At 37.6% G+C, this 13,606-nt stretch overlaps 1 protein-coding gene across 2 annotated transcripts in view; it reads right to left on the bottom strand.

Annotated features, from left to right (window-relative positions):
* The window catches only part of LOC115081986 (protocadherin gamma-C3-like), a 191,622-nt gene that overhangs the window by 165,767 nt on the left and 12,249 nt on the right, over window positions 1-13,606 (bottom strand). Inside the window, exon 1 of one of the 2 annotated variants that reach the window (XM_029586243.1) lies at window positions 8,722-11,305. The exons of the other annotated variant lie outside the window; for it this stretch is intronic. Within the exon in view, the coding sequence (XP_029442103.1) occupies window positions 8,722-11,127 (2,406 nt within the window). The 5' untranslated portion in view covers window positions 11,128-11,305. Of the gene's footprint in view, window positions 1-8,721; window positions 11,306-13,606 lie in introns of those variants that run through there. 2 annotated transcript variants of the gene reach the window in all.

Genomic DNA, 13,606 nt, shown 5'->3' with positions numbered 1-13,606 from the left:
GGCGCTCAGAGTCCCAACCAATAATTGCAAGAAGAACACTCACAATGCAGAGCTTTAGTCATTTCCCCCTCAGCGATTGTATGCATGTACAATCAACATTCTAGGACTTGTAATTGGAGAAATGTATTTCTTTGTTTTACTATTGATTGAAATATCTACTGAGTGGCTGGTTTTTTGTTGTTGTTGTTGCAAATAACAAGGTGCTGAAGTACAATTAATTTCCTATAATATCAGTAATGATGTTTATACAGTATAGTGGCATTAGTATCCACCTCAAACAGCCTGCAACCTCAGGGCAGATGTAGAAAGGCTTTTCTTCCATTTTGTGTCTACAGGAAAATGCTTAATATATAGATGGCCCTCAGTTTGGATACAGTGAAGTAAAATGGAGTTTTCTGGGTCACTCTCCAACAGTTCCATATTTGGATCTCTAGGTTACATTTCCAATGTTAATTTTTCAGGAAGCAACACAATATGCTTCTTTCCATTGTAAATGAAATAAGAAACCTATAAACTAGATGTATTTTTCTTTTTAAATTGCCAATATGATTTTACAATTCCATCCTAACTAAATGCACAGGGAAAAGAAAATTAAATTTTCAATTCATATATTTATAGAGCCACTATACTGCTGATAGTTATAAATTATTTACTTGACATGGCCGTTAAAGTCCTGACCTGCAGTAAATTTGCTAACTTTTAAATTAAAGTCAATTTGTAATAGTACTTTTTGCGAAAGTCCTCCTAGCAGGAAGTACACCGAGGCTGTAAATTATTTAAAAAAAGAGATGTAATCAATAGCTGGATTTGAACTAGAGACAATGGTAGAATTTTCCACAAGATTTGATATTTTTATTGTCCATATATTTTCTGTCTGGAAGGTTACTCAAAATCGGATACTCATGTGATTATTTGTTCCTTGTGCTCTCTCTGTTCCTATCTGATTGTTTGGCGACATGGGTAACCTTACTTTGTGCATATTAACTGCTGCACATCAGTCACCAAAAGAAACTCCAGGAAGTTTCCATTGATAACATTCCTTTCAAATGTTATCTAGAATAATAATAATAATTTAATTCTTCTTCAGAATGAACAGAATAAAGCAGTAGTGCACATTCTTTTTGGAATCTCGGCTTTGAAGATATGCTTTACTACACTGACCCACAGTAAATATTTTCATTAGGCTACACAATTATTGGGTTTGTGCACAACTTGAGGTTGTCTGCCCTTATTTTTTTATGACAACATCTGTAGTTTTAAATGATAATTTATGTCATCATTAAGCTGTTGATAGAAAATTATTATTACTTGTTGTTAGGCCTTTCAATTCTAAATCTATATTCTTGAAAATATTGTTGATGAATTGGATAGGAGATCTGATCTTTGGGAAATAACATGGTGGAAGGAGGACAACCAATGGGACAGTGCTATACGGTGTACAAATTATATCGCAATGACAGGGAAGAGCACCTGGGAAGCGGTGTGCTGCTTTATGTCTGGGATGGCATAGTGTCCAACAGGAACATCCTGCATGAGACTAAATGCAAAATTGAATCTTTATGGGTAGAAATCCCTTGTGTGTCGGGGAAGACTATAGTGATAGGAGTATACTACCATCCACCTGGTCAAGATGGTGAAATGGACAGTGAAATGCTAAGAGAAATTAGGGAAGCTAACCAAATTGGTAGTGCGGTAATAATGGGAGACTTAAAACAGGTAGAATTGAGGAACCATTAGTGGCCCACTTCACTGAATGCCATCATATTTTTGCAGAGATTAAATGGACTGTTGTAGAAATAGTAGCGGCACATTGCAGACGGGGCGATAGGATAAAGAGCCTTCACCAATGTGAACAATGCTGGATCTATCAATTGAAGACAGTGACCCCTCATGGTCTCAATAAGGAAATCGAATGGATTCATTTCATGTGAGCATTGTTATTCAGTCAAATCAAACATAAATCAAACACACAGCTGTAGCATGATGGATGACATAAAACTAGCGGGTATTCCCGTGATAACCCAGCCTAGACGCCGACAAGAGGAAAAGGCGGCAAGGTCTGGTGAGTCTGTGTTTGTTCTCCAGTTTTCCCATGAATATCTTGCTTTATGTGCCTATTTTAATTTTAAGTTTATGTGCCATAAAACAACAAAATTATAGTGGCAATTGTCCTTTTTTAGAAAATAAGTTGAATGGTTGTGTGGATATGATGAATCCGATTCCTTAGTAATCTATATAGAAGAATTCATGCCTGCTGCAGTCCCTGAAGCAGCAAAGCAAAACGTACGTTGGACTGGACCTGTTGAACTTTTGTCTTCAGAGTGAATGGAAGCGCGGTAGCGCCATAAAAGAAAGTGGATTCAAGGGAAGTACCGTTCCATATTTCTTTTTAGAAAAAATCTTGAAAAATGAGAAAAAATTCATAAGTGCATATATACTTAATAATAAAGGACTTGGACCTATGATTAAATGTGACCTGCAGCGGCAATACATAAAGCTAAAATTGCTGGTATGCCGTGGGTGTTATGATGGTCCCCAATTCAAATTGATATAAATGAAATATTGCACATTGAAGAAAAGTTTGAGTTTCACAACATATTTTGATGAGATATTGTGTTTGTTGTGCATTGGAATTAACTGTCATTAGTTTCTGTAGACTTCAATTACCCCAATATTGACTGGGTAAATGTATCATTGGGACATGCTAGAGAGATAACCTTCCTGGATGGAATAAATGAAAGCTTTATGGAGCAATTGGTTCAGGAACTGATGAGAGAGGGAGAAATTTTAGACCTAATTCTCAGTGGAGCACAGGATTTGGTGAGAGAGGTAACAGTGGTGGGGCTGCTTGGCAATAGTGATCATAACATGATCAAATTTGAATTAATGACTGGAAGAGGAACAGTATGCAAATCCATGGCTCTTGTGCTAAACTTTCAAAAAGGAAACTTTGATAAAATGAGAAAATTGTTAAAAAAAAACCTGAAAGGAGTAGCTACAAAAGTAAAAAGTGTGCAAGAGGCTTGGTCATTGTTAAAAAATACCATCCTAGAAGCACAGTCCAGATGTATTCCACACATTAAGAAAGGTGGAAAGAAGGCAAAATGATTACCTGCATAGTTAAAAGGGGAGGTGAAAGAAGCTATTTTAGCCAAAAGATCTTCATTCAAAAATTGGAAGAAGGATCCAACAGAAGAAAATAGGATAATGCATAAACATTGGCAAGTTAAATGTAAGACATTGATAAGACAGGCTAAGAGAGAATTTGAAAAGAAGTTGGTCGTAGAGGCAAAAACACAGTAAAAACTTTTAAAAATATATCCGAAGCAGAAAGCCTGTGAGGGAGTCAGTTGGACCCTTAGATGATCGAGGGGTTAAAGGGGCACTTAGAGAAGATAAGGCCATCGTGGAAAGATTAAATGATTTCTTTGCTTTGGTGTTTACTGAAGAGGATGTTGGGGAGGTACCCGAACTGAAGAAGGTTTTCATGGGTAATGATTCAGAGGGACTGAATCAAATCATGGTGAACCTAGATGTGATAGACCTGATTGACAAACTGAAGAGTAGTAAATCACCTGGACTGGATGGTATACACCCCAGAGTTCTGAAGGAACTAAAAAATGAAATTTCAGACCTATTAGTAAAAATTTGTAACCTATCATTAAAATCATCCATTATACCTGAAGACTGGAGGATAGCAAATGTAACCCCAATATTTAAAAAGGGCTCCAGGGGCGATCCGGGAAACTGCAGACTGGTTAGCCTGACTTCAGTGCCAGGAAAAATAGTGGAAAGTGTTCTAAACATCAAAATCACAGAACATATAGAAAGACATGGTTTAATGGAACAAAGTCAGCATGGCTTTACCCAAGGCAAGTCTTGCCTCACAAATCTGCTTCACTTTTTTGAAGGAGTTAATAAACGTGGATAAAATGAACTGGTAGATGTAGTATACTTGGATTTTCAGAAGGCGTTTGACAAAGTTCCTCATGAGAGGCTTCTAGGAAAAGTAAAAAGTCATGGGATAGGTGGCAATGTCCTTTCGTGATTGCAAATTGGCTAAAAGACAGGAAACAGAGAGTAGGATTAAATAGACAATTTTCTCAGTGGAAGGGAGTGGGCAGTGGAGTGCCTCAGGGATCTGTATTGGGACCCTTACTTTTCAATATATTTATAAATGATCTGGAAAGAAATATGACAAGTGAGATAATCAAATTTGCAGATGATACAAAATTGTTCAGAGTAGTTAAATCACAAGCAGATTGTGATAAATTGCAGGAAGACCTTGTGAGACTGGAAAATTGGGCATCCAAATGGCAGATGAACTTTAATGTGGATAAGCGCAAGGTGATGCCTTTAGGGAAAAATAACCCATGCTCTAGTTACACAATGTTAGGTTCCATATTAGGTGCTACAACCCAAGAAAGAGATCTAGGCGTCATAGTGGATAACACATTGAAATCGTCAGCTCAGTGTGCTGCGGCAGTCAAAAAAGCAAACAGAATATTGGGAATTATTAGAAAGAGAATGGTGAATAAAACGGAAAATGTCATAATGCCTCTGTATCGCTCCATGGTGAGACCGCACCTTGAATACTGTGTACAATTTTGGTCGCCGCATCTCAAAAAAGATATAATTGCGATGGATAAGATACAGAGAAGGGCTACTAAAATGATAAGGGGAATGGAACAGCTCCCCTATGAGGAAAGACTAAAGAGGTTAGGACTTTTCAGCTTGGAGAAGAGATGGCTGAGGGGGGATATGATAGAGGTGTTTAAAATCATGAGAGTTCTAGAATGGGTAGATGTGAATCAGTTATTTACTCTTTTGGATAATAGAAGGACTAGGGGGCACTCCATGAAGTTAGCATGTGGCACATTTAAAACTAATCGGAGATAGTTCTTTTTTACTCAACGCACAATTAAACTCTGGAATTTGTTGCCAGAGGATGTGGTTAGTGCAGTTAGTATAGCTGTGTTTAAAAAAGGATTGGATAAGTTCTTGGAGGAGAAGTCCATTATCTGCTATTAATTAAGTTGACTTAGAAAATAGCCACTGCTATTACTAGCAACGGTAACATGGAATAGCTTAGTTTTTGGGTACTTGCCAGGTTCTTATGGCCTGGATTGGCTACTGTTGGAAACAGGATGCTGGACTTGATCGACCCTTGGTCTGACCCAGTATGGCATGTTCTTATGTTCTTATATTCTTAACATTTTTGTTGTCTTCTCTAAATCCAGTCATCATGCACTACATATCAGAGTCCATTTCACAAGGAGTATATGGAATGATTCCCCTATGAGGAAAGGCTAAAGAGGTTAGGAATTTTCAGCTTGGAGAAGAGACTGCTGTGGAGTGGAATGAGTAAATGTTGATCAGTTGTTTACTCTTTCGAAGGGTACAAAGACTAGGGGACACAGAATGAAGTTACTAGGTGAAACATTTAAAATTAATAAGAGAAAACATGTTTTTACTCCATGCATAATTAAGATCTGAAATTTGTTGCCAGAGCTATTACTGAAGTTGCATTTAAAAAAGGTTTGGACATGTTTCTGGAGGAAAAATCCATAAACAATTATTAAGGTGTACTTGGAGAAATCCACTGCTTATCCATGAGATAAGCACCAAGGAATCTATCTATCCCTTGGGATCCTGCAAGGTACTTGTGACCTGAATTGGCCACTTTGGAAACAGGATAGTGGCTTGATGGACATTTGGTCTGACCCAGAATGGCTAGTCTTATATTCATGTTCTTATGCTTTACATTTACTAGTGCAGGGGTAGCCAACTCTGGTCCTGAAGAGCCATAAACAGGCCTGGTTTTCAAAATATCCACAATGAATAATGGAGGCAATGCATGTAAATCTATCTTATTCATATTCATTGTGAATACATGAAAACCAGATATGTTTGTGGTTTTTGAGGATTGGAGTTGGCTATCCCTGCACTAGTAGGATATAAGTTGGGATGACTGAATCATTTTAGAATATCAATAAATGATTGCTACACACTTCTATGCTGATATAAAACAATCCCCTGTAAACTAAACAGTTTGTCATCATGCTGCATAATTAATACTGTCTTTTTACAACTTGAACAATTACATAGATAATAAAAATGAGGATTCAGGACTTAATTTCCTCCACCTTGTCACTTATACTCCAGCTGAGTACTGTCTGTCTGTCTAGAGCAAGAGTCACATATATAAAAAAATGGAAGTACATCTGACTCTGCTCTTCATATGATAAGTGACTGCCTATGCCCAATATTAGTTCAAGAATTTCACATTTTATTGGCCATTCCAACTCATAATTTGAGATGACTAGCTTCAACCAGGACAACAACATTTAAAGATCACTACAATATGGCTCACCCCATCCTTCAGACACTGCTAGCATAGTGCATTCAAAGCCACAAGCCTTTCATGAGAGCAGCTGAGACTTTTATTCCAGCAGAAGACTGTCAGAGCAAGGAGTGAATGGATCATGAAGGAATGCCAGAGAGAACATCAATTTGATGTTCTCTCTGGCAGCATTCTTTAACCCTTAAGGGTACAGCTTGCCATCTATGACATGGAGCAATTTAAATAATTTGTGAACAGGCATTGTGAATTTTAACCACTGTGTGGAATGTTTACATCTCCACAGCTGTAAATATAGAATAACAGAAGTGGTCAACCATTTGGTCAAGGAGTATCCCATTTACCATTTTATAGGGCTTTGCTTAAACAGCAAGTGCAGCACATAAGCATAAAAGCCCTATGAGATTAGTGAACATTAGAAATATGAACTAGAGATTCTGTTAAACAAAAATCAATCAAATGCTCTGGTGTTAGCACTGGGAAGATGGCCTTTCTTTGCTGACATCTAACTCTCTTTTACATTGGCCCTGAAGCAGAAATGGTTTTGTGACAGAAACACTTGTCAGGGATTTGGGAGTTAATGTTGATAATCTGAAAAATTGCTTTTTTGTATATGTCAGGCTTTTGGCTATGAACTATTTACATTGGAAGTCAGCATCCTTTAGTTGGCTGATGGATCACGAACTAATGAATACTCTATGGAGCCCCATATATCACTTTAATTCCAGTAAATATATTTCCTTGATATAGCCATATTGAGAACATTTATCTAAAATTACTCTTCTTAACCTTTCTATGATTTATGGATTCCTTGTCCTTGTATGTTTGATATAATTTTTTATCTACACTAGAACATCCTGCAAAAACAAATAATTCAATTTATTTTCTCTATTATTTTATGAAAGGAACCAAGCAAGCAAATAAAAAAATGAGAAAGCTCTTTTTGGAAACAAAGTAGGAAGTACTAAATTGATTATAGTCTACATTTTCTGAAGATAAGTTTTGATTATATTTAAATCCCTAATCATATTTGCATTAGTTAGAACACACATTACTATGCATTATAAATTGTAAAGTGTAGCATTTAATAGTCAAAATAGCTGTGAAGAAAACCCTTATTGATCCAAAATCAGAATTATCCAAAGATGATGCTATACATGAATTTTCTAGATCACAAAATCCCTGATCATAATTGACACTAGTTGAAGCATAAATTACTAGGCATTATATATTGTAAAGAGTAGCATTTAGAGTCAAATTAGCTATGAAGGTTCTTTGCAGTATGAGAAAACTTTTATAGGAGAAAACAGAAGGATTATCCAAAGATGATGTTGTACATGAATTTTCTAGATCACATAGGTAATTGCACTAGATTCTTAAAGCAGGACTGACATTATGAACAGAAGTTCAAAACACATCACCTTCACTTTAAGGGTCTTAATCAACACAGATTTTTTCTTGAAACACATAATGGAGAAAAATATTTGGACTGCAGTTTTAAATCTGAAGAAGGGATCTAAGTGGTCTGGAAATCTTGTACATAGAATTGTCTTTGGATAATTCTTATGTTTATCCAATAAAAACCATCATCATTTCAGAATAAAAGATAAATATTTTGAAAATATGTTTATATCAGAACAGTCTTACAGATGTATAATATTGTAAACATATTTAATTAATTAATTAATTAATTAATTAGTTTTATATACCGTCATTCGGAAACGTCAAAATAACGCCATCATAACAGTTTACAAAATATAAATATGTTCATATATGTTGGGCATGAGATTTTGAGAGGACAGGCCTGTGTTTTCTAAGGCATGAGAGTACAGGTTATGTGAAGCAATTACTGGGTGATTGGCATAAACAAGCAGTACATACTACAGTGGGTTAATTTAATTATATTAACATTAACATAAATTAATATTGTTGATTTATTTGGTTTAAATAGTTGTAGCAATACTGCAAATTATGCACAGGTATGATATCAATAAGGCAGACATCAAAACATAAATAGCTACTGCAAGACACTATGAGCCTGTCAGATGTTCTACTTCACCTCTGTATTTACCTTAACTTTGCTATACTTTCTTAAATTCTGCTACAGTTTTGTCTTTATTATCTCCGCTGGGAAGCAATTTCATATCACTTTTTCTCTGAAGGCTACTTCCTTACTTTACTCCTGAGTTTCATAACATGACTGTTCTAGAACAAACCTAGTTGCAAATTCAAATGACATTTTGGGAACATGATTGCAGAATAAAAAACTTACCATGTTGGCATATGTGATATTTCTTACAGAAGGGTTTCAGCCTAGAATTAGATTCTACTACAAAAGGTTTTCCAACAAATTAACTCACCTGAGTTGAATTTGGATCCTTATTTTCTAAATCATCAGAAAGTAAGCAAAAATCTTGTTGTTGAAATGTATGGTTATTAGTAAGTGTATTTGAATATCTTGAACTGGGAAAATTCTGCTGACTCTTTCCAGAATCTGAGGTCAGAGAAACTTCTTGAGAGTAAGTCTGAAGAAAGGTTCTGACACCATCTATGCCCAAAAACTGAGAAGTAGGAACAGCTCGGAAATTAATATTGGAATTGGCAAACATTCCTGAATCTTTCCATTTATGGAACTTGAGTGCCAAGAGTACTATTATGAAAATAAAGAACAAGCAGGACACAGTAGCAACAGCAATAACCAAATACAATGTGAGATTCGATTCGGAATCTGCAGGAGCTGAAAGACTGCTCAATTCAGAAACCATTTCGGAGATGCTGTCTGCCACCACCACCGTGACAGTAACCGTAGCAGAGAGAGAAGGCTGACCATTGTCCTTCACCAAAATCACTAGGTTTTGTTTCAGGATATCTTTGTCTAGAAAGTAACGAGTTGTCCTGATTTCTCCAGTATGAAGCCCCACAGTGAAGAGCCCTGGATCTGTAGTTCTTAGAAGTTCATAGGACAGCCAGGCATTCTGTCCAGAGTCAGCATCAACAGCAATCACCTTCGTTACCAGATAACCCGGATCGGAGGAACGAGGTGCCAACTCAACTCCAGTGGAACCATCCGTAGGAGGTGAAGGATATAAGACTTCAGGTGTATTATCATTCTGATCCAGAATGAAGAGCGTAAGAGTGACATTGCTGCTAAGAGAGGGGTAACCACCATCTTCAGCCTTCACTTGAATTTGCAGTTCTTTGAATTGCTCATAATCGAAGGATTGCAATGCATAGATATCGCCGGTCTCCGAGTTAATGGAGATGTAGGATGTCAATGGCACTTCAAGAATGTGACTTTCCATTATGGAGTAAGAGACTTTAGCATTTTTATCCCAATCTAAATCTGCTGCTTTTGTAGAAAAAATAAAAGTTCTTGGTGGTATGTTTTCCATTACATAACCTGTATAAGATGCCTGATCAAATACAGGTGGATTATCGTTGATATCAGAAATCAGCAGGAGAATATTTGTGACTGCAGACAAAGGAGGTGTTCCTTTATCAGTGGCTGTAATAGTTATATTGTATTCCGAAACTTGTTCTCTGTCCAAGGTTCTATCTGTCTTCAGACTATAATAATTGCCAAACGACCTATCCAATTGAAATGGAAGATTAGTTGGTATAGAACAAATCACCTGGCCATTTTCGCCTGAATCTCGGTCTTCTACTTTTAGAAGAGTGACTACTGTACCAACAGGACTGTCTTCTTTTACCGAGTTGACAAACGATGATATTGAAATCTCAGGGATATTATCGTTTACATTAACTACTTGCAATATAACTTTAGAAAGGGTGGATATACCCCCACCGTCTTCTGCTTGAACGTCAATTTCATATAACTCAGATTCCTCAAAATCCAGGTTTCCTAGTACTGATATTTCCCCCGTTTTTGAGTTCAATTGAAATATTTGAGAGGCTTTTTCTGGAATTTTTATATATGAATAAGTTACCTCTGCATTTATTCCCTGGTCCTGATCAGTGGCGCTAACGATTAACACCACAGTACCTTCCGGCACGTTTTCCAAAATATCCACTTTGTATACAGATTGAGTAAAAACTGGCGCGTTGTCATTTGCATCCAGAACAAGGACGCGGATTTGCACTGTGCTGGATCTGGCAGGATCTCCTCCATCAGTGACTGTGAGGATTAGGTGGTGCACATCCTGTTCTTCCCTATCCAGTGATTTCTTAAGTATCAGTTTGCCATGTTTTACCCCATCTGTTCCTGTTTGTACATCCAGAGCAAAATGTTTATTTTCACTGAGTTCATAGCTCTGGACAGAATTTATGCCCACATCTGGGTCCTGCGCAGTAGGCAAAATAAATTTTGTTCCTGGTGTTATAAATTCACTGCATTTTAACAGTATTTCCTTGTTTAGAAAACTCGGCGAGTTATCATTTATATCTTGAATCTCGATTTCTATTGCATACAGCTTTACTGCATCCTCAACAAGAATCTCTAAATTTAACAAACACTGAATTATCTGTCCACAAAGCTGCTCTCTATCTATTTTTTCATTGATATATAGATATCCATTTTTCGAATTGAAAGCAAAGTTCTGCGTCCTACCTCTAGAAATAAAACGGACTCCGCCAGCCGAGAGCTTTCTTAAATCCAGTCCCAGGTCCTTTGCTGCATTTCCCACAAAAGATCCTTCCTCCATTTCTTCTGGAATGGAATAACGAATTTGCCCATAAACAGCTTCCCAGGCTGTAACCAGTATCCAGCAAAACAGCACTCTCTCTCTCAATTGCCGGTTTCTTTTCATGATTGTTATTTCAATCTGTCTGTTGCCTCGTGTCCGACTCCAAGTTGTGGAGGATTCCGATATAGTATAACCGCTTTCTTTAAATCGGTGTATGTCGCAGTCGGAGAGATCACCTTCTGAAACCTGGCTCCATAAAGCAATGCCAGACTCTCCACTTTCATGTCCCTCCGCTGTGTAAGTGCAGTGGAAAGAGCGCTGGATCTCTTACTGTATTTCAGCGCCTGATTGGTGAACAGCGGCGCTCAGAGTCCCAACCAATAACTGCAACAGCACTCACAACACACAGCTTTTAGTCATTTACCCTCAGCGGTTGTATGCTTCTGACGTCAATATTTTAGAATATGGAAGTGGGGAAATGTATTTCTTTGTTTTACTATTGATTTGAAATATCTACTTATAGACTGATTTATTATTCTTTAGGAAGGCGCTGAAGTACAATTAGTTTCTTACAGCAAAAATGCAGATATTTATATAGCACTAAAGTATAGACCCAATATCTCATAACATGATAATATATACAGGAAATAAATACATGTCATGTATAGATGTAAGTAGAGTTTACCTTCATACGATAGGACCCCGAAGTGGTTCTACTATCGTGTCTATGAGCCGACGGTGGCTTCTAATCATTAGGTAACTCTACGAGAATGGTTCAATATTGTTATAGTCCACAAATGCTGCACTTATCTCATATTGACTCAGTCTGTCTCGAGCTGCCCGACACCACGGTGTTTCGGAGCAACAGCTCCTTCTTCAAGGGCGGGACGTTTTAACGAGAGGCTGCTAAGGTGCTGCGGAATACTATGTAACATAAAAAAAAATACCATTACATACATCCTGAATGAGATCCTGAATGAGATCCTGAATGAGATCCTGGATCTCATGCTCTTAATAATTGAATACACGAAGCTCACAACTGAAGAGATCAACGCTGAATTAATAGTGATACAGGATGAATACACACAAAGCACCACAATAGAAACAGTGGATGTAGCCATGGAAAAATTGAAATCTGACATGGACAAGTTCAAAATGGACATTAAGAGATACAAAATAAATAAATTTGACAGAGACAAGAAAGATTATGCAGAGGGACACATATATTCGTGGCCAAGTAAAAGAGATAAAAAAGAAAAAAATAAAAAGGAACAGAAAAATCAAGAACCCCGTAAACAAAGAAGAGTGGCATTCTCTGGTACAGAAGATTCTTCCAGTGGATCTGATGAACTCAATAGAGGTGAGCAATCCACTTTTTTAGACCGAGGCAAACAAAAATCCAAACCGCCACGCGGTCAAGGCAAAAGAAACAAAGCTTTGCCACCGCCAGAAGACGATGTACTATGGCACAAACCTTTCACCAGGTCACAGACGCAACAGAATCAGCAGTAGTCAATTTATCAAGCTATCCCCTCTCCAGGGAGGAGGACACAGTACTGAACCGCGGTTTATCATTTGTTCCGACTAACATACATGATCCCTTCACATGTCGCATATCCCTGCATCGCTTTTTTCGTTCCCTGATGATTAAACATTATTTCCAGGATGTCTCAATGCAGATACCAGATGTTTCCATTCTCAAAAATAAATCAAAGTGGATCCCACCGGGCCCCATCAATGAACAAATAAAGGCGTATCAAACCTTGGTCCTGAGAGATATTGCACAGCTAGAAAAAAATAGCGCACATACTTACTATAACATTTCTAGAAAAGAACGTCAGGCCATGATTACCCTCGCCACAAACCCTTCCATCATCATCAAACCCGCTGATAAAGGGGGAGCGGTAGTCATATTAGATTCAAAAGACTACAAGGCGGAAATATTGCGACAATTACAGGACCACAAATTTTACCAACCGCTGGATGAAGATCCCACTCCCATGATACAGGATAGGATACAACATCTTCTAGAGGAAGCCCAACATAAAGGTCACATAACCACTAGAGAATTCAACTTCCTTCGAGTGCAACATCCGAGGACTCCAGTAATATATGGGGTCCCTAAGATACACAAGACCCTCATTAATCCACCACATCGCCCTATCATTTCAGCCAATGGTTCTGTCCTAGAACCATTGGCGAAATTTATAGACCATTTTTTGAGATCAGAGGTTCCAACAGCAAAATCATATATACAAGATACTTCGGATATGCTGTGCAAATTGGCACTATTACAAACAGTCCCAGAAGACAGTTTTCTGGTCACTCTGGATATCGAGGCTCTTTACACCAACATACCCCAGACAGAAGCTTTAATCCTCATCAAGGAAATTTTATCAAGAAGAACGCAACCGCACAGAATACCATCACGATTTTTGTATAAATTATCAGAAATCATACTCTGTCACAACTATTTTGCATTTGAAAAGCAGTATTTCTTGCAGATACATGGGGTTGCCATGGGGTCCCCGGTGGCCCCAGATTTGGCAAATCTCTTTGTTGCACAATTTGAAGAGGCCACGGTTTATCCATCAAGGTACTT

Source organism: Rhinatrema bivittatum, unplaced genomic scaffold (genome assembly GCF_901001135.1).
Source record: "Rhinatrema bivittatum unplaced genomic scaffold, aRhiBiv1.1, whole genome shotgun sequence".
Classification (NCBI taxonomy): domain Eukaryota; kingdom Metazoa; phylum Chordata; class Amphibia; order Gymnophiona; family Rhinatrematidae; genus Rhinatrema; species Rhinatrema bivittatum.
Note: the sequence above shows the minus strand (reverse complement) of the source record. Positions and strands in the feature narration are given on the sequence as shown.